Below are 20,378 nucleotides of genomic sequence, written 5' to 3' on the forward strand. Positions count from 1 at the left end.
CACTACACTACACTACACCCCACTACACCACACTACACTACTCTACACCCCACTACACTACAGCCCACTACACTACACTACACTACACCCCACTACACCACACTACACTACTCTACACCCCACTACACTACAGCCCACTACACTACACTACAGCCCACTACACTACACCACACTACACTACTCTACACCCCACTACACTACACCCCACTACACTACACTACACTACACTACACCCCACTACACTACACCACACTACTCTACACCCCATTACACTACACCACACCCCACTACACTACACCACACCACACTACACCCCATTACACCCCACTACACTACACCCCACTACATTACACCCCATTACACCCCACTACACCCCACTACACTACACCCCACCCCACTACATTACACCCTACTACACTATACTACACTACACCACACTACACCACACTACACCACACTACACTACACCCCATTACACCACACTACACTACACTATACTACTCTACACCCCACCCCACTACACCCCAGTACACCACACCCCACTCCACTACACTAAACCCCACTACACCACACTACACCCACTACACTACACCCCACTACATCCCACTAAACCCCACTACACTATACCACACTACACTATACCACACTACACACCACACAACACTCCATTACACTACACCAGTCTGTGTGTGTGTGTGTGTGTGTGTGTGTGTGTGTGTGTGTGTGTGTGTGTGTGTGTGTGTGTGTGTGTGTGTGTGTGTGTGTGTGTGTGTGTGTGTGTGTGTGTGTGTGTGTGTGTTCCTCAGTGAGTACCTTTCTATGCACCTCCATACAGTACCAGTGTGCGTATGTCTCATACCTGAGTTTGTGTCTCCAGCGCTCAGCAGACAGGGTACATGATGACACAGAGACGGTGCTGTCGGAGCTCCAGCGCTCGGTGGAGAGGCTCCAGGAGCTGGTGGAGGGTGTGATGAACCAGGCTGGGCAGGAGAAAGTAAGCGAGGCCCAGGACGTGGTGGACAAGCTGGAGGCCGAGATCGCTGAGCTGAAGAGGAGAGACAAGGACATGAAGGAGGTGTTCCGCTGTGAAGACAACATCCACTTCCTGGAGGTAGGACACTTTTCTCTTTCTGTGACCCTTTCATATATTTTTGATCCAATTTAGCTGCATGCAGCTGGTTGATGGCCATATTGGACATGGCTGCCAGGGGGTAAAAGACCAAATCTGGGCTGGGCCAATAGTTAAAAAGCAGCATTGCCCTAGTCATGTTTGAAATGTGCTGCTTCTATCATAAAATACATTATTTCTTAAATGACCTGTCTTCTCTTTCTGTCATTGCCTTTCTTTCTGTCTTCATTTCTCCATTTCTGCCCTCTTCCATCCCATCCTCCTCTCCTCCTCCTTCTCCTTCTTCTCCTGTGCGCCGCCCTCCAGACCTGTGAGTCTCTGTGCAGCCCGTTTGAGTGTAATGATCTGTCGTGTGTGGTGGCCAATCCAGAGGCTACGTTTGAGCCTGTACGTGAAGCCATCCTGAACCTACGGGAGAGAGTGGAGGACATGTGCAACGTGGAACTGGGCAAGATCACCAAGACAGGTGTGTCAGAGTGGAGGACACGCATACAACACACACACACACATCGACTCACACACACACACACACATCGACTCACACACACAAAGGGCACTACTAGCAGAGATCTCCATCACCTTGTTCACTATAAATATTGTCATAAAGACAGAGTATTTTTTCCGCACTATGTTATAGACTGATATCAGTGGATCAATACAATGTCAATGTGTTAATAAACTGTAATTTCTCATCCTTCTCTTCAGTGAATGACACAACACTGTTCACCTTAGGAGATAAAGGTGAGTTCTGGTCCAGAGGATGTCTCTAGCTCTGGTCCAGGGTGTTCTGTGGGGCTTGAAGAAGGCTCAGCATAAGCAAGCCGCTCGTAAGCCGCTCGTAATGCCCTGGGCCAGAGCTAGAAGCCATCGATTACCAATAAACATTTAAATTGTGGATTGACAGACTGTACTTACTCACTGCACTGTTTTCCCCATCATAGCAAAAAAAAATGGCGGCCAGAAGGCGGGAGGGTTCAGGAGTTGTGAGTAGTTTTTCCCATTTCTTTATTGATAGTGTGAGTTGGACTTTCATAATTCACTGAGATTGTGAACTAATCTGAATTGGACATTTTAGTCAACAGCAAATAACGTGAGGAAAGACAATATTTCATTTCCGCAGTACAAATGCTTTATACTCAGTGCCTGTTCCTTTTGGTGCTGGTCTTTTCACTTGTCTAGTTGAGTGATTGGTCATCGTCATTAATTGTGCAGCTTGGATATGAAATACATAACCTGAAATAATGATGTATTGTTCCTGATGAAGGATCGTCATATTCAGGTTTTTAATAGTTAAACAGTATGTTTTTAGTGGTTAAACAGTATGTTTTTAATAGTTAAACAGTATGTTTTTAATGGTTAAACAGTATGTTTTTAATAGTTAAACAGTATGTTTTTAATAGTTAAACAGTACGTTTTTAATGGTTAAACAGTATGTTTTTAATGGTTAAACAGTATGTTTTTAATGGTTAGACAGTATGTTTTTAATGATAGTTAAACAGTATGTTTTTAATGGTTAAACAGTATGTTTTTAATGGTTAAACATAGTTAAACAGTATGTTTTTAATGGTTAAACAGTATGTTTTTAATGGTTAAACATAGTTAAACAGTATGTTTTTAATGGTTAAACAGTATGTTTTTAACCTGTCTAGCCCCGGCGTTCCGCTAGCGGAACTCCTCCCTCATTCCACTGAAAAGGCAGAGCGCGAAATTCAAAAAATATTTTTTAGAAATATTTAACTTTCACACATTAACAAGTCCAATACAGCAAATGAAAGATACACATCTTGTGAATCCAGTCAACATTTTCGATTTTTAAAATGTTTTACAGCGAAAACACCACTTATATTTATGTTAGCTCACCACCAAATACAAAAAAGGACAGACATTTTTCACAGCACAGGTAGCATGCACGAAACCAACCAAACTAACCAAGAACCAACCAAACTAACCAAGAAACAACGTCATCAGATGACAGTCCTATAACATGTTACACAATAAATCTATGTTTTGTTCGAAAAATGTGCATATTTGAGGTATAAATCAGTTTTACATTGCTGCTACCATCACAGCTACCGTCAGAAATAGCACCGAAACAGCCAGAGTAATTATAGAGACCAACGTGAAATACCTAAATACTCATCATAAAACATTTCTGAAAAATCGATGGTGTACAGCAAATTAAAGACAAACATCTTGTGAATCCAGCCAATATTTCCGATTTTTTAAGTGTTTTACAGCGAAAACACAATATAGCATTATATTAGCTTACTACAATAGCCTACCACACAACCGCATTCATTCATCAAGGCACGTTAGCGATAGCAATAGGCACGTTAGCGTTAGCGAATAAACCAGCAAAAGATATAAATTTTCACTAACCTTCATAAACCTTCCTCAGATGACAGTCCTATAACATCAGGTTATACATACACTTATGTTTTGTTTGAAAATGTGCATATTTAGAGCTGAAATCAGTGGTTATCCATTATGCTAACGTAGCATCTTTTTCCCAGAATGTGCGGATATTTCTATTAGACTCTCACCTATTCTGACCAAATAGCTATTCATAAACATTACAAAAAAATACATGTTGTATAGGAAATGATAGATTCATTAGTTCTTAATGCAATCGCAGTGTTAGAATTCTAAAAATATCTTCATTACGACATAAGGCTTACGTTATGGCGAGAGATGCCCAAAACATGGGCGCAAAACTACTAGTACACAGTTCGACAGATATATGTAATAGCATCACAAAATGGGTCCTACTTTTGGTGATCTTCCATCAGAATGTTGTACAAGGGGTCCTTTGTCCAGAACCGTCTTTGTTTGGTATTAGAACGTCGTTTTTCCCTCTTGAATTAGCAAGCACACTGGCCAAGCGGCGCGAAGCTATCCTTCCTGAACATATGCAGACAAAGCAACACGCCTAACGTCCCAAAAAAAATTCAATAATCTAATAAAACTATATTGAAAAAACATACTTTACGATGATATTGTGACATGTATCAAATAAAATCAAAGCCGGCGATAGTATTCGCCTATAACGACAGCTTTTCAGAAGGCAATTACAGGTCCCTCCACGCGCCTTCCAGAAAACCGAAAATGGAGGACACGTCATTCCAAGAGGATTCATTCCATCTCAGACCAAGATAATCAACTCATTTCTTCTCTCACTTCCTCTTGACATCTAGGGGAAGGTGTATGACGTGCACGTATAGTCATACGTATCATGCCCATTTATAGGCAGGTCCTTGAACAGAGCATCGAATTCAGACTTTCCACTTCCTGGTCAGAAAGTGTGCTGCCAAATGAGTTCTGTTTTACCCACAGACAAAATTCAAACGGTTTTAGAAACTAGAGAGTGTTTTCTATCCAATAGTAATAATAATATGCATATTGTACGAGCAAGAATTGAGTACGAGGCCGTTTAAATTGGGCACGAATTTCCCCCAAAGTGAAAACAGCGCCCTCTGTCCTCAATAGTATATAGTTAGACAGTATGTTTTTAATGGTTAAACAGTATGTTTTTAATAGTTAAACAGTATGTTTTTAATGGTTAAACAGTATGTATATAATGGTTAAACAGTATGTATATAATGGTTAAACAGTATGTTTTTAATGGTTAAACAGTATGTTTTTAATGGTTAAACAGTATGGTTTTAATGGTGAGTGTTGTGCCTTTTTCTTTTCAATGACTAATCCACAGTGTTTTCTGGTCTGGGATCCAAAACAACAACAACAAACAACCGTCCTGCAGGTATGTACTGTAGCGACTGTTTCCTGTATCGGTCTTAACATGTGCTTTGTGATAGGTCTTTGAATGACACATAATGATGTGTATGTTCGTCGTCGTGTTTCAGCTCCCACACCGACTGTCTCCGTGGCGGTTCGAGGTCCTAACTCACGTGGTAGGGCGATGTCATGTGGCTAGTTTCATCACAAATCTCACTATGACGATCATGATCAAACATTAGATCAGCTTAATCATGTCTCCTTCTGTAGGTGTAGGCCTGCGCTCTCAGGATGTTAGGAGCAGAGAGGAACCACGAGGTCAGACGTGTGTGTGTGTGTTTGCATGTGTGTGTGTGTGTGTGTGTGTGTGTGTGTGTGTGTGTGTTTGCGTGTGTGTGTGTGTGTGTGTGTGTGTGTGTGTGTGTGTGTGTGTGTGTGTGTGTGTGTGTGTGTGTGTGTGTGTGTGTGTGTGTGTGTGTGTGTGTGTGTGTGTGTGTGTGTGTGTGTGTGTTTGCGTGTGTGTGTTTGCGTGAGTGTGTTTGCGTGTGTGTGTGTGTGTGTGTGTGTTTGCGTGCAAAGGGGTTTAAACTCTCTTCTACCTCTTTCCTTTAGCTGACAGAGACAGGCCGAGGAGAGAGGAAAGAGAACCAGGTAACATCACCTTGTTCACTATAAATATTGTCATGAAGACAGAGTATTTTTTCCGCACTATGTTATAGACTGATATCAGTGGATCAATACAATGTCAATGTTTGCACACACACACACACACACACACACACACACACACACACACACACACACACACACACACACACACACACACACACACACACACACACACACACACACACACACACACACACACACACACACACACACACACACACACACAGAGAGAGAGAAAACCCCAGAATTTCTTTGTGAACATAACCGGTTCCACCGGTTGGCCTGCCTCACAAGAGGAACATTTCCTTATCATCGGTGTATGGTCCTTCTTCCTGTCTCCTCCATCCGTACTGTGTCACATCCTGAACCTCTGAAGAATAACTGCAGATATCAGTTCCATAAATTATCTCTGACCACCTCCCTAAGGTGGTCTTGACCAATACTACAAATTCAGTCATCATTAGAGTGTTTATGAAATCTAATCGCCTGCTTTTCCTCTCATTCTCTCTCTATGCAATCAGAAAGGCGTCCGGATACATAGGTTTGGTTTGTTCCTAGCAAAACCTGGCTAGGTGAAACGTCTGTGCTCTCATACTCCCTAATGACCGTCGCTTAAAAAATGAGAAAAAGCGTCAATATTACTGTTGTTTGTCCCTCTTGAAGCACCGTAGCAACAATATACCCAGTAATACTTTCTCAAAATAGTCTGAATTAATCTAAGATAAATCAAGAAATCTGTAATTAATTTTGACGTTTTTGCCAATGAGGTCTTAGTCGCATCATTTCACATCTATCTAAGATGTTTGGTGCAGTATTTCTCAAAAAAATCTGCATGAAAACTAGTCATCTCTTGTTGAATGACAAACACTTAATTGTAGAATCCCATCTATAGTTCCCACTCTTACCAAGAGTAGTCCTGTTGACCAATCTCTGACGAAGGGGCGTATAAACTTTGGCTACCGAACTTCCACTTGCCTCTAGAAAAAATGTAGTGTCTGCGAATACCAAAACCAACCAAAACGTCACAAAAATGTTTCATAATATATGATTGAACTGTTTCGACTGGGAAGCACGCGACAGGCTTTAAGCTTACCGTATATTTTGTAGTCGAAACAGTTTAAGCATTTATTATGATGAAACGTTGTGACGTTTTGGTTCGGCAACACAACATTTTCCCTTGAGGCAAGTCGATGTTCGTTAGTCTGAAGTCTACGCCCCTTCGTCAGTGATTGGTCAACAGTATTACTGGACTAGGTACTGCTCCTAGTAGGAGTGGGAGCAGTGAACGGGATTGTTTGCTGGCTAGTTTTAATGGACATTTTTTCACTTGAGAAATACTGCACCAAACATTTTAGTTAGGTGTAAAATTGCCCGACTAGGACCTTCTTGGCAGAAAACGTCAAAAATAATTACAGATTTCTTGATTTATCTTTTTCTTCTAATTTGAGGAAGTGTTACTGGGTATGTTGTTGCTACAGTGGCTCAAGTGGGACAAAACAGTAATACTGAGATTTTTCAAGCAAAAGTCGTTTCAACAGACGTTCGTTTCACCTAGTCGAGTTCTGCTAGAAGCAAACCGAACCTATGTATGTGGATGCCTCTAGACTCATCAATCCATGCTCACCCAGTAAAACCTCTCGTCTCTCCACAGCCAGAGAGGCAGCCCCCAGACCAAGCACCAGATCTAGTCCCACTCAGAGCCGGAGAAAGCCAGCCAGAAATAGCCCGACCCAAAGTCGAAGAGAGACGCGCAGACGCAGTCCCAGTCCCACTCCAAGTCGTACAGAGCCAGCCAGACCCAGTCCCAGTCCAAGTCGTAGAGAGCCAGCCAGACCCAGCCCTACTCCCAGCCGGAGAGAGCCAGCCAGACCAGAACCCACCACCACCCCTACCCCCGGTGCTGTTACCCAAGCCACCCCAGCCTCAGGAGCTTTCAGCCGGATGGGCTCCATAGCAAGTCTCTTCCGCTCCCATCGACGTGCCACACCGGCACCTGGGCCAGTCAACAACAACACTGGTGGAGTTAACCCATGTGAGTCCCGACCAGAGAGAATGATTGAGGCCTCTAGTCACCAAAACGCCGTATTAGCACGGGCAGCGCCATTGAGGGCTTCCACCATTTTAATGTAGTCAACTGGGTGGCTTCCAACTCCACTGGATAATCCCTCCTGGTGACTTTCTTGGAGTCATGACAAAGGGTCATCAGGTGGGATCAGCCAATCGGAAAAATGGAAATTGCCTCAATGACGCTGCCCATGCTGTCACAGACTCTATAATGGCACAGATACAAAGATGAGTCCTCTATATATCTCTATGGTCCCGACCCTCAACGCTTTAACCCCATCAGAGGTCATACACCCTGGTCTTACTAGCCTTTCACCAGTGTAGACACTGTATAATGTACCTCAGAATGTACTTGCAGGTGCCACAGCACATTGTTTGAAAATCATGTCTATAAACATCATACTGTTTTGACAGGGGGGATGGGTGCACTGACTGAATCCCAACCAGAAGTGAATACCAGCCTTTTCCTGGATTCGCCGACCCCTGACCCCATCATGAACCAGATGCCAGCTTTCCCTGCATGTGAGTCATCATTCATTCCTTTTCTTCATTCTCCAGTTCTTCCTCTCTACATCTGAGGAAAGCATATTGCCTATATTTACGGTTACCCTTGTTGTGATCAGTGGTGTAAAGTACTTAAGTAGCACTTTAAAGTATATTTACATAAGTAGTTTCTTGGAGTATCTGTACTTTACTATTTATATTTTTGACAACTTTTACTTTACTACATTCCTAAAGAAAATAATGTATTTTTTACTCCATACATTTTAACTGTCATCCAAAAGTACTCATTACATTTTGAATGCTTAGCAGGACAGGAAAAGGGTTCAATTCACACACTTATAAAGAGAACACGTGGTCATCCCTACTGCCTCTGATCTGACGCACTCACTAAACACATATGCATTTTTGTAAATTATGTCTCAGTGTTGGAATGTGCCCCTGCTATATGTACATTTTAAAAACTAGAAAATGGTGCAGTCTGCTTTGCTTAATATAAGGAATTTGAAATGATTTATACTTTTACTTTTGATACTTAATTATACACTGCTCAAAAAAATAAAGGGAACACTTAAACAACACAATGTAACTCCAAGTCAATCACACTTCTGTGAAATCAAACTGTCCACTTAGGAAGCAACACTGATTGACAATAAATTTCACATGCTGTTGTACAAATGGAATAGACAAAAGGTGGAAATTATAGGCAATTAGCAAGACACCCCCAATAAAGGAATGGTTCTGCAGGTGGTGACCACAGACCACTTCTCAGTTCCTATGCTTCCTGGCTGATGTTTTGGTCACTTTTGAATGCTGGCGGTGCTTTCACTCTAGTGGTAGCATGAGACGGAGTCTACAACCCACACAAGTGGCTCAGGTAGTGCAGTTCATCCAGGATGGCACATCAATGCGAGCTGTGGCAAAAAGGTTTGCTGTGTCTGTCAGCGTAGTGTCCAGAGCATGGAGGCGCTACCAGGAGACAGGCCAGTACATCAGGAGACGTGGAGGAGGCCGTAGGAGGGCAACAACCCAGCAGCAGGACCGCTACCTCCGCCTTTGTGCAAGGAGGTGCACTGCCAGAGCCCTGCAAAATTACCTCCAGCAGGCCACAAATGTGCATGTGTCAGCATATGGTCTCACAAGGGGTCTGAGGATCTCATCTCGGTACCTAATGGCAGTCAGGCTACCTCTGGCGAGCACATGGAGGGCTGTGCGGCCCCACAAAGAAATGCCACCCCACACCATGACTGACCCACTGCCAAACCGGTCATGCTGGAGGATGTTGCAGGCAGCAGAACGTTCTCCACGGCGTCTCCAGACTCTGTCACATGTGCTCATGTGCTCAGTGTGAACCTGCTTTCATCTGTGAAGAGCACAGGGCGCCAGTGGCGAATTTGCCAATCTTGGTGTTCTCTGGCAAATGCCAAACGTCCTGCACGGTGTTGGGCTGTAAGCACAACCCCCACCTGTGGACGTCGGGCCCTCATACCACCCTCATGGAGTCTGTTTCTGACCGTTTGAGCAGACACATGCACATTTGTGGCCTGCTGGACGTCATTTTGCAGGGCTCTGGCAGTGCTCCCCCTTGCACAAAGGCGGAGGTAGCGGTCCTGCTGCTGGGTTGTTGCCCTCCTACGGCCTCCTCCACGTCTCCTGATGTACTGGCCTGTCTCCTGGTAGCGCCTCCATGCTCTGGACACTACGCTGACAGACACAGCAAACCTTCTTGCCACAGCTCGCATTGATGTGCCATCCTGGATGAGCTGCACTACCTGAGCCACTTGTGTGGGTTGTAGACTCCGTCTCATGCTACCACTAGAGTGAAAGCACCGCCAGCATTCAAAAGTGACCAAAACATCAGCCAGGAAGCATAGGAACTGAGAAGTGGTCTGTGGTCACCACCTGCAGAATCACTCCTTTATTGGGGGTGTCTTGCTAATTGCCTATAATTTCCACCTTTTGTCTATTCCATTTGCACAACAGCATGTGAAATTTATTGTCAATCAGTGTTGCTTCCTAAGTGGACAGTTTGATTTCACAGAAGTGTGATTGACTTGGAGTTACATTGTGTTGTTTAAGTGTTCCCTTTATTTTTTTGAGCAGTGTATTTAGAACCAAATACTTTTAGACTTTTACTCAAGTAGTATTTTACTGGGTGACTTTCACTGGAGTAACTTTCCATTAAGGTATCTACTGTATACTTTTACTCAAGTAGTATTTTACTGGAGTAACTTTCCATTAAGGTATCTACTGTATACTTTTACTCAAGTTGTGTACTTTTCCCACCACTGGTTGTGATCCTCTCCCCTCATACTGCCTGTCTTCGTCTGCTGTAGTGAGGGAGATAGACATCTCCAGCATCCAGGCCCCAGAGCCCAGGAGCAGAGAGGAGTTCCTGCAGTGTGAGTATAGAACAGCTAAACATCTACACAGATACAGCCTGTTCCAGTTAGCTCCCTACCCTGTGGCCCTCACCCTTCCATGTTTGCAGATATGAAGGGAAATGTATGAGCATTGTAGCATCCACCATACTGATCACAACTTTCAGATCTGAAAACTTCAGAAGGTTAGGGCCAAAGGGAAGGAGTTCTCACAACAGCTGACAACCAAATCTGCAAAGTCCTTAGCCCCACACCTTAACTATTCATCCATCCCTCCCCTCCCCCAGATGCCTGTACCCTGACCCTAGACACGAGGACAGCCCACCGGCGTCTGACCCTGTCGGAGGGCAACACCAAGGCCACCCTGCAGGGGGCAGGGCAGCCCTACCCAGACTGCCCCCAACGCTTCGACGGCTGGACCCAGGTGCTGTGCCAGGCCCCCCTTTCCGCCCAGCGATGTTACTGGGAGGTGGATTGGCGGGGGAAGGGGTCATCAATGGGCGTGGCTTATGGAGCCCTGAGCAGGAAGGGGGCGGACGCCAGGGCAGGGCTTGGCTACAACGCCCAATCATGGAGCCTGGAGCTGTCGGATACGTGTTGCACGGCAATGCATGACAATGAGAAGAGGGACATCCCGGTGACGTACTCGCCGCGTCTGGGGTTGTTCCTGGACCTCAACGCGGGCACCCTGGCGTTCTATAGCGTGGCGGAGAGCATGGGGCACCTGCACACGTTCCGTGCCAACTTTACACAGCCACTGTATGCAGCCTTCGGGGTGGGTAGTGGGGTTGGTGTTGGACTGGACTTTGCTCTGGGTCAGTTCAGCCAGACATCCGACAGCATCAAGATCTGCCCCATGTGAGGAGACCTACGACCTCTGTATAGATCTGCCCCATGTGACGAGACCTACGACCTCTGTATAGATCTGCCCCATGTGACGAGACCTACGACCTCTGTATAGATCTGCCCCATGTGACGAGACCTACGACCTCTGTATAGATCTGCCCCATGTGAGACCTACGACCTCTGTATAGATCTGCCCCATGTGACGTGACCTACGACCTCTGTATAGATCTGCCCCATGTGACGAGACCTACGACCTCTGTATAGATCTGCCCCATGTGAGGAGACCTACGACCTCTGTATAGATCTGCCCCATGTGACGAGACCTACGACCTCTGTATAGATCTGCCCCATGTGACGAGACCTACGACCTCTGTATAGATCTGCCCCATGTGACGAGATCTACGACCTCTGTATAGATCTGCCCCATGTGACGAGACCTACGACCTCTGTATAGATCTGCCCCATGTGACGAGATCTACGACCTCTGTATAGATCTGCCCCATGTGACGAGACCTACGACCTCTGTATAGATCTGCCCCATGTGACGAGATCTACGACCTCTGTATAGATCTGCCCCATGTGATGTGACCTACGACCTCTATCACCGCTTTATATGACATAATTTAACAAGAATCAGTTTGTTTCCTAAACATTTACAAAACAGCCCAAGTGCTGCACTTCTGACAAACAAATTACATACAAACACTAATAGAAGACTGAACTGACAAATGGTGTGGGGTGTAGTGTGTACGTATACACACACACATCCATTAGTTATAAGACAATAAATATAAGACAACCAAATCATTTCTCATTTCCTTTATTAAAACAAAAGCACCAAAATGGTAATCTTGGGTATTTTATGAAGCATGGAGGAGAGGTGCCAGATCGAAAACCAATAATGAACACTTCCAACTACACAGAGCCCATAACAACCTCCATCATCACCCATCAGCTCCATTCAATAGAGACAACGGTGTGAGTCATAGAACTAGATTCAATAGAACGAACAGTGTCTTCACCTCTCTCCTCCTATACCTCCCCCATAGCAGAAACCCTAGTATAAAACTGATGCTCTTTCCTCGTGGTTACAAAGGTAATAGGTATTACAACACACACAAGCCAACACAAAGCATTTCACTGTATTTAAAAATGAGTTTTGGTTGGTACTGATATACAGTTTTAAAAACATGACAGCTTGGATTCCCTTTTCATGGTTCATCACACAATGGAGGCACAAAACAAATGTCTACATGAAATGCTAAATAACTTATTACCTTTGATAATAACACAGTATTTGATGCTATAACCTAGTCTAAATATCAATATTTGTCACTAATAATATTTCCTAACTAGTGATCTCTGTAAATCAGGTTAAAAAGTGCAGTACATGAGTGGGATAGGTCAGATGGACGGTAAGAAAAGAGGTATAAGCAGGGACGTCTGAGGGTCACTCCAGGGGTCAAGTATGGGTCCAAGGGCACAGGGTCAAAGGGTCACACGCTAGTCTAGCTAGCTTGAAATACAGAACCTGTTTTGCTAGCATTCCACTTCATGTACTCTGTATCATGTGAAGACTGGAGTGGAATGAGAACACAGACTGGTACCCAGGCTCTAGTCTAGCCCCTCCACACTCCAGTAGACCTGAAAGGAATAACAATATGGGATTTGTTTGACCTTGACCTCTGATAGGCTAGCTGGAATTTCCCCATATTGCTTAGGCTCTGCCGCTATACTCATCAAGTCCTTTCAGATGTAAAATAAATAGCATTACAGGAGATGGTACTAGAGGACGTTAGTCTCATAGCTGTTCAATATCACACAACACCATGTTGCCCTCTACTGGCCACTGAGTGAATAGAGTACCTTTTAAGACCATAACCACAGTAGTAGTGAACCATGCAATAGATGAGACTCAGAGCTGGATTAAAACATAGTACACCCACTACTACCGAGGATGCTGATGGTTCCCCGTTTGGGACCAAACCTCTTGTACCAGGAGCATGTTGATGAGGTAAACGTTGTGGAACGTTAGAACTGTCTTGAATAGAGCTGACGTGATTCCTCATGTCAGAGGCATAGTTGTTCTGCATATATTTCTACCGGAACATTCCACAACGGTGTGCCCTAATGAATGCAGACCTGAGCACGCCATGGGCCTGAGATAAGGGACTGTTCAGATAAGAGCTGTTTGGACCTGTGCTGTTAAAAAGCCTCTCCAGCGACTACCGTGTTCTCCATTTCCAATCAATAACCTTGTAACCTTCCATCCCAAATCGACCCCTAAGCCCTATGCACTTGTGGGGAGTCTGTCAGGATTTGACAGGTGTAAGCAATTTGGTAATACATCTACCTTGCCCTCTGATAGGCTAGGTGGAAGTTTCACCATATTGGTTATACCAATCAAATCCTCTCAGATCTCCACAAGCTGAGGAATAGTCCATCCCAGCTGCATCCTAGCCTGGTTCCAGATCAGTTTGTGCTGTAACATGACAATGACAATAGGGGTATGGCAAGACCGCACAAACAGATCTGGGACCAGGCTAACGGCATCCCAAACAAAACCTACCGATCCCACTAAGTGTCTAATAAAATATACACATGGCTTTAAACCAAAAACACCCAATCAGGCTTCTCCTTTAGGCTTTACAACATCTTCCTTATGAGAGACCTGAGGAGGAGCAGCCTCGGACCTGTCAGTCAGACCACTACAGCCAATCACGCTGCACGGCTGGGCCCTACCCACCCCCAGAGGGCCAGGTGCATGCTGGGACCTGTAGGCAAAGAAGTGTGTCATTTTCAGGACACACCATGCATTTCAGAGACTGGTTGTAGCCTATTACAATGCACAGAGAGAGTTGCAAAAGGATCATTGTGTTAGTAACACTGGGATTGCTAGATTGTAGTTCCCTAGCAACGGGCTGGCAGTAGTAAGGTGCATGGGCACCAGCCTGGTTCCTAAGAGAAGCTAAGGGGCATAGCGAGGCTAGCTAGCGTATATACATGACAAACTGCTCTACTGCTTTTAAAAATGAACATTAGAAAGCTATTCAAACTACAGAACAACAAGCCCCTAGACAGTGAGGCTCTGGAGGCTCAAGCTCTCTCTTTACACTGCTCTTCTCTCATCCCCCCTCATCTCTGTCCTCCTCATCTCTCTCCCTCATCTCTTTCTCTTGCTTGTTCTTCCTCTCCTTGACACCACAGTCAAAATTAATTCTGCCACTTCCCCTTTTTACCTAACATTCTCAAGCCCTCATCAACTTACTTATTCCCTCGGTCTTCCCATCTTTTGAGCATCCAGAGCCTCACAGATGAATAACTACTGTAGCAGGAGCAGAGCAGAAGAGAGCAGGGAGAACGTCTACCTACAGCGCCCCTAGAGGGCTGGAGGGGGAAGGCAGGCAAGGCTAGGAACAGCTAATAAAGCCCTTTGCAGGCAAGCTAAGGCTTTGAAAATGGCATACACACCGTGGCATTAATGCAGGTTTACAATTTTAACAATATTGTGCTTTTAAAAAGAATTTGTAAAAAAAAGGAGAGGGACTTTTTTTCCCACTTGTTGCCCTTTTCTTCGCCGAATATCAGTCTAAAAGAGATGCGGAGAAGGAGCGAGGCAGGGAGGGATGGAGGGGGGAAAGAGGAGGGAGGAGAGAGGGTGTGGGCCCAAATGGTTCTGTTCAGTGCTGGCTCCCCTCCAAACCCTGCCGCCCTGTAGTGTCATAACTTCTTCAACGTTTGAGTGAAGGGGGTGGGGCGTGGGAGGTGGAGGCGGGCCTAGGGCGGACAGAGCGCTGCCCCTTCAGGTTGCCCCAAAGGGGCGGGGCGATGGCGAGGGAGGTGGGTGGTTGAGGTGGGGCCTGGCCCGGATGGTGGGAGGGGCTTCCCTGCACCACTCCAATCATAGCTGGGAGGCTCTGGTTCCGCCGCAGGCCGTCCAATAGGCTGCCTCCGCCTGTGGCTAGGAAGGTGGCCGAGTCCTGACACCCCAGGCCCTCCGACAACGGCTCCGCCCCCTGGAGTACCTTGACCAATCCCAGCCGGCGTAGCCTCTCGACTAAGTTTACATTGATGGGGTCGGGTTTGGCTTTGGATTTGATTCTGGGGCCGTGGCTGAAGCTATGTGAGGCGGGGTCGGGGCTGGGGAGGTTGGGCCGATGGGTGCGGCCAAACTTCAGCCCATACACGTCCTGGAGGAAGAGCTCGGCCGGACGCGACGCCAGGAAGTTGTCACAGGTGGCTGGCGCCGAGGCGCGGGACTCAAAAGGCACAGGCGAGGGGGTCGGCGAGTGGGACGGGGAGTTGGGGGGCGTGCTGGGGAGGAGACGCTGGGGGAGTGGGGCTTTAAGGTGAGAGGGAGGGGGGGCGTCGGCGGTAGATAGGGAAGCAGAGATGCCCCTCTCCAGGACCAGCTTGGCCAGGCCACAGGGGGCGGGGGGACGGCGAGGGGGGAAGGAGTCCACCCCCAAACTCAGCCTGCAGGGGGTCACCGGGGTGCTGGGGCCTGTCCTCATGGAGCTGGGAGTGTACTCTGAGACAGAAGACTGACAGTGGGAACTGAGAGAGAGAGACAAGACAATGTTACCCCACACAGCCATGTCATAAACACTACAGCACAAACACACAACACCAATCACCTTCATAGTCATATGTGTGTGTGTGTGTGTGTGTGTGTGTGTGTGTGTGTGTGTGTGTGTGTGTGTGTGTGTGTGTGTGTGTGTGTGTGTGTGTGTGTGTGTGTGTGTGTGTGTGTGTGTGTGTGTGTGTACCTGGAGGTGACCTGGGTGATGTCAGAGGGGTGCAGGATGCGGCAGGTTGTGAAGGTGTAGGTGGAAGATGTTGAACTCTGACATTTCCCCGGGTTATAAACTGAAGAGACAAAACACACCATTCAAACTTCCATCACAGACCAACGGCTTCCAATAAGGACCCTTTTCAGTTTCTTATCTTGGGAAAGAAATATTGACACGTGTCCACCACGTTGTTATGGTTGTTGTGGCTGAGCGTCAGGCAGCATGGCGAAACATATTGTGCTCTTCTATGGCGAAGACGATTATGTCAGAGGGGAAAAACAGTCTCCGTTGATTGCAGTAACTTATTTGGTGTTTTAATATCGCAAACGGACACAGCTGTTTTATCATTAAGGATTCCAGCTATAACGTTAAACTTTTAATGTAATTATTCTTTTTTACTTACCTGACGAGGATGTAGTAGTAGTAAGACTGGTGACAGTCAGGCTCTGGGATTGGACAGGAGCCATGGACGATACAGTGATGGGCGGAGCCAAGAGGGCCGGGCTCCTGATGATGTCACAGGGGGCATTATAGGTCATAGGGAGGTCACAGGTGATCGGGATTAGAGGGAGCTGTGGAGAGCCTGGTACTGGTAGGAAAACGGGAGACACGGGAGACACCGGTGGCCCGTTCAACGGCAAACGCTCCCTAATACTCTCCCTGTTCTCTTCCGGTGTCGACGAGCACTGCACCTTGAAGGTGATCCCTCCTTCCTCCTCCTCTTCCTCCTCCCTCTTCTCCCAGGCGTCTGTCCCTTCCTTCCCTCTGTTTCCTGAAAAGTCCAAAACCTTTGTTAGTGAGACTGCTAAATTATTTTAAACCAATCGTTTACAAAAAACTATTTTCATAATAATATTAATAAGACATAGTACTTATGTAGCACATTTTCAATACCCAGTCAGTCATTTTACAATAGGATATATATATATATATATAAACTCAGCAAAAAAACAACGTCCCTTTTTCAGGACCCTGTCTTTCAAAAATAATTCATAAAAATCCAAATATCTTCACAGATCTTCATTGTAAAGGGTTTAAACACAGCTTCCCATGCTTGTTCAATGAACCATAAACAACTAATGAACATGCACCTGTGGAATGGTCGTTAAGACACTAACAGCTTACAGACGGTAGGCAATTATTAAGGTCAGTTATGAAAAGGACACTAAAGAGGACACTAAAGAGGCCTTTCTACTGGCTCTGAAAAACACCAAAAGAAAGATGCCTAAGGTCCCTGCTCATCTGCATGAACGTGCCTTAGGCATGTTGCAAGGAGGCATGAGGACTGCAGATCTGGCCAGGGCAATAGATTGCAATGTCCGTACTCTTAGACAGTGGCAGACCACGTGTAACAACACCTGCAAAAGGATCGGTACCTCCGAACATCACACCTGCGGTACAGGTACAGGAACGCACAATCCCTCCATCAGTGCTCAGACTGTCCGCAATAGGCTGAGAGAGGTTGGACTGAGGGCTTGTAGGCCTGTTGTAAGGCAGGTCCTCACCAGACATCACCGGCAACAACGTCGCCTACGGGCACAAACCCACCTTCGCTGGACCAGACAGGACTGGCAAAAAGTTATCTTCCCTGACGAGTCGCTGTTTTATCTCACCAGTGGTGATGGTCGGATTTGCGTTTATCGTCAAAGGAATGAGCGTTACACAGAGGCCTGTACTCTGGAGTGGGATCGATTTGGAGGTGGAGGGTCCGTCATGGTCTGGGGCGGTGTGTCACAGCATCATCGGTCTGAGCTTGTTGTCATTGCAGGCAATCTCAACGCTGTGCGTTACAGGGAAGACATCCTCCTCCCTCATGTCGTACCCTTCCTGCAGGCTCATCCTGACATGACCCTCCAGCATGAAAATGCCACCAGCCATACTACTCGTTCTGCGCGTGATTTCCTGCAAGACAGGAATGTCAGTGTTCTGCCATGGCTAGCGAAGATCTCAATCCCAATGAGCACATCTGGGACCTGTTGGATCGGAAGTTGAGGGGTCGGGCCATTCCCCCCAGAAATGTCCGGGAACTTGCAGGTGCCTTGGTGGAAGAGTGGGGTAACATCTCACAGCAAGAATGGGCAAATCTGGTGCAGTCCACGAGGAGGAGATTCACTGCAGTACTTAATGCAGCTGGTGGCCACACCACTGACTATTACTTTGATTTTGACCCCCCACCCTTTGTTCATGGACACATTATTCCATTTCTGTTAGTCACATGTCTGTGGAACTTTTTCAATTTATGTCTCAGTTGTTGAATCTTGTTATGTTCATATAAATATTTACACATGTTAAGTTTGCTGAAAATAAACGCAGTTGACAGTGAGAGGACGTTTCTTTTTTTCCTGAGTTTATATAGAGTTGAAGTCAGAAGTTTACATACACTCAATTAGCATTTGGTAGCATTGCCTTTAAATTGTTTAACTTGGGTCAAATGTTTCGGGTAGCCTTCCACAAGCTTCCCACAATAAGTTGGGTGAATTTTGGCCCATTCCTCCTGACAGTCCTTAAGCCATTTTGCCACAACTTTGGAAGTATGCTTGGGGTCATTGTCCATTTGGAAGACCCATTTGCGACCAAGCTTTAACTTCCTGACTGATGTCTTGAGATGTTGCTTCAATATATCCACATAATGTTCTTTCCTCATGATGCCATCTATTTTGTGAAGTGCACCAGTCCCTCTTGCAGCGAAGCACCCCCACAGCATTATGCTGCCACCCCAGTGCTTCACGGTTAGGATGGTGTTCTTCGGGCTTGCAAGCCTCCCCCTTTTCCCTCCAAACATAACGATGGCCATTATGGCCAAACAGTTCCATTTTTGTTTCATCAGACCAGAGGACATTTCTCCAAAAAGTACGATCTTTGTCCCCATGTGCAGTTGCAAACCGTAGTCTGGCTTTTTTATGGCGGTTTTCGAGCAGTGGCTTCTTCCTTGCTGTGCGGCCTTTCAGGTTATGTCGATATAGGACTCGTTTTACTGTGGATATAGATACTTTTGTCCCCGTTTCCTCCAGCATCTTCACAAGGTCCTTTGCTGTTGTTCTGGGATTGATTTGCACTTTTCGCACCAAAGTACGTTCATCTCTAGGAGACAGAACACATCTCCTTCCTGAGCGGTATGACGGCTGCGGGGTCCCATGGTGTTTAATCTTGCATACTATTTTTTGTACAGATGAACGTGGTACCTTCAGGTGTTTGGAAATTGCTCCCAAGGATGAACCAGACTTGTGCAGGTCTACAATTTTTTTTTCAGGGGTCTAGGCTGATTTAATTTGATTTTCTCATGATGTCAAGCAAAGAGGCACTGAGTTTGAAGGTAGGCCTTGAAATACATCCACAGAATGATGTCAATTAGCCTATCAGAAGCTTCTAAAGCCATGACATCATTTTCTGGAATTTTCCAAGCTGTTTAAAGGCACAGTCAACTTAGTGTATGTAATCTTCTGACCCACTGGAATTGTGATACAGTGAATTATAAGTGAAATAATCTGTCTGTAAACAATTGTTGGAAAAATTACTTGTGTCATGCACAAAGTAGATGTCCTAACTGACTTGCCAAAACTATAGTTTGTTAACAAGAAATTTGTGGAGTGGTTGAAAAATGAGTCTTAATGACTCCAACCTAAGTGCATGTAAACTTCCGACTTCAACTGTATATACATAGTGAATAAAAGTACCTCTCATGTCATATTTCTGTTCTTCATCGCCTCCCTCTTCGTCTTCCTCCAGGTCGGTGAGGCGGTAGACGGCATCGGCGAGAGCATCATGGGCGAGGGGCCGAAAGCCCTTGGTGACCACGCCTGGGTGGGGGTCCAGGATTGTGCCCAGGTGGGGCTTGGCCAGCTGCTGCCAGTGGTGCAGAGTCAGAGAGCCTAGATGGGTCAGAGGTTAAATGTTAGGGGTCAGGTTTCAAATGCGTTACTCACAGTCTAATATTCACAGATGACAATAAGGAGTGTTACAGTTGACAGATATCATAATGTGACCAAGTGGGTTCAAACTCTGGTCTCAGGGAGCCTAGAGAGGGTAAAGGTTAGAGGTCGGGGATCAATGTGTTACATCACAACTAAACTAAAACTCCTAATTAATATCCTAATTACAAGAGTACCAGTATACAGATATGATAATATAGACGTCATAGCTATTGGGTCAGGAATAACTCCTGGATAGATGGCATAGCTTTTGGCTGCATTCCAGGCCACCTACATTCAGTAACCACATCTCTAAGGCTGCGTTTAGACAGGCAGCCCAATTCTGATATTT

At 45.8% G+C, this 20,378-nt stretch overlaps 2 protein-coding genes across 7 annotated transcripts in view; one reads left to right on the forward strand and one right to left on the reverse strand.

Annotated features, from left to right (window-relative positions):
- trim25l (tripartite motif containing 25, like) overlaps nucleotides 1-12,824 on the forward strand; it is a 16,476-nt gene extending 3,652 nt beyond the window's left edge. Inside the window, exons 3-14 of the mRNA XM_071330594.1 lie at nucleotides 878-1,111; nucleotides 1,436-1,595; nucleotides 1,835-1,870; nucleotides 2,071-2,112; nucleotides 4,839-4,889; nucleotides 4,993-5,040; nucleotides 5,135-5,182; nucleotides 5,477-5,515; nucleotides 7,185-7,565; nucleotides 8,012-8,119; nucleotides 10,435-10,500; nucleotides 10,767-12,824. Coding sequence (XP_071186695.1) covers nucleotides 878-1,111; nucleotides 1,436-1,595; nucleotides 1,835-1,870; nucleotides 2,071-2,112; nucleotides 4,839-4,889; nucleotides 4,993-5,040; nucleotides 5,135-5,182; nucleotides 5,477-5,515; nucleotides 7,185-7,565; nucleotides 8,012-8,119; nucleotides 10,435-10,500; nucleotides 10,767-11,341 — 1,788 coding nt within the window. The 3' untranslated portion in view covers nucleotides 11,342-12,824. The remainder of the gene's footprint in view (nucleotides 1-877; nucleotides 1,112-1,435; nucleotides 1,596-1,834; nucleotides 1,871-2,070; nucleotides 2,113-4,838; nucleotides 4,890-4,992; nucleotides 5,041-5,134; nucleotides 5,183-5,476; nucleotides 5,516-7,184; nucleotides 7,566-8,011; nucleotides 8,120-10,434; nucleotides 10,501-10,766) is intronic.
- Nucleotides 12,130-20,378, reverse strand: part of trak2 (trafficking protein, kinesin binding 2) — a 61,916-nt gene continuing 53,667 nt past the window's right edge. For all 6 annotated transcript variants that reach the window (XM_071330589.1, XM_071330588.1, XM_071330590.1 and 3 more), the window contains 4 exons: nucleotides 19,793-19,987; nucleotides 16,522-16,890; nucleotides 16,095-16,194; nucleotides 12,130-15,882 (listed from right to left, as the gene is read on the reverse strand). In XM_071330589.1, the coding sequence (XP_071186690.1) occupies nucleotides 15,057-15,882; nucleotides 16,095-16,194; nucleotides 16,522-16,890; nucleotides 19,793-19,987 (1,490 nt within the window). In that variant the 3' untranslated portion in view covers nucleotides 12,130-15,056. The remainder of the gene's footprint in view (nucleotides 15,883-16,094; nucleotides 16,195-16,521; nucleotides 16,891-19,792; nucleotides 19,988-20,378) is intronic.

Source organism: Salvelinus alpinus, chromosome 10 (assembly GCF_045679555.1).
Source record: "Salvelinus alpinus chromosome 10, SLU_Salpinus.1, whole genome shotgun sequence".
Lineage (NCBI taxonomy): Eukaryota > Metazoa > Chordata > Actinopteri > Salmoniformes > Salmonidae > Salvelinus > Salvelinus alpinus.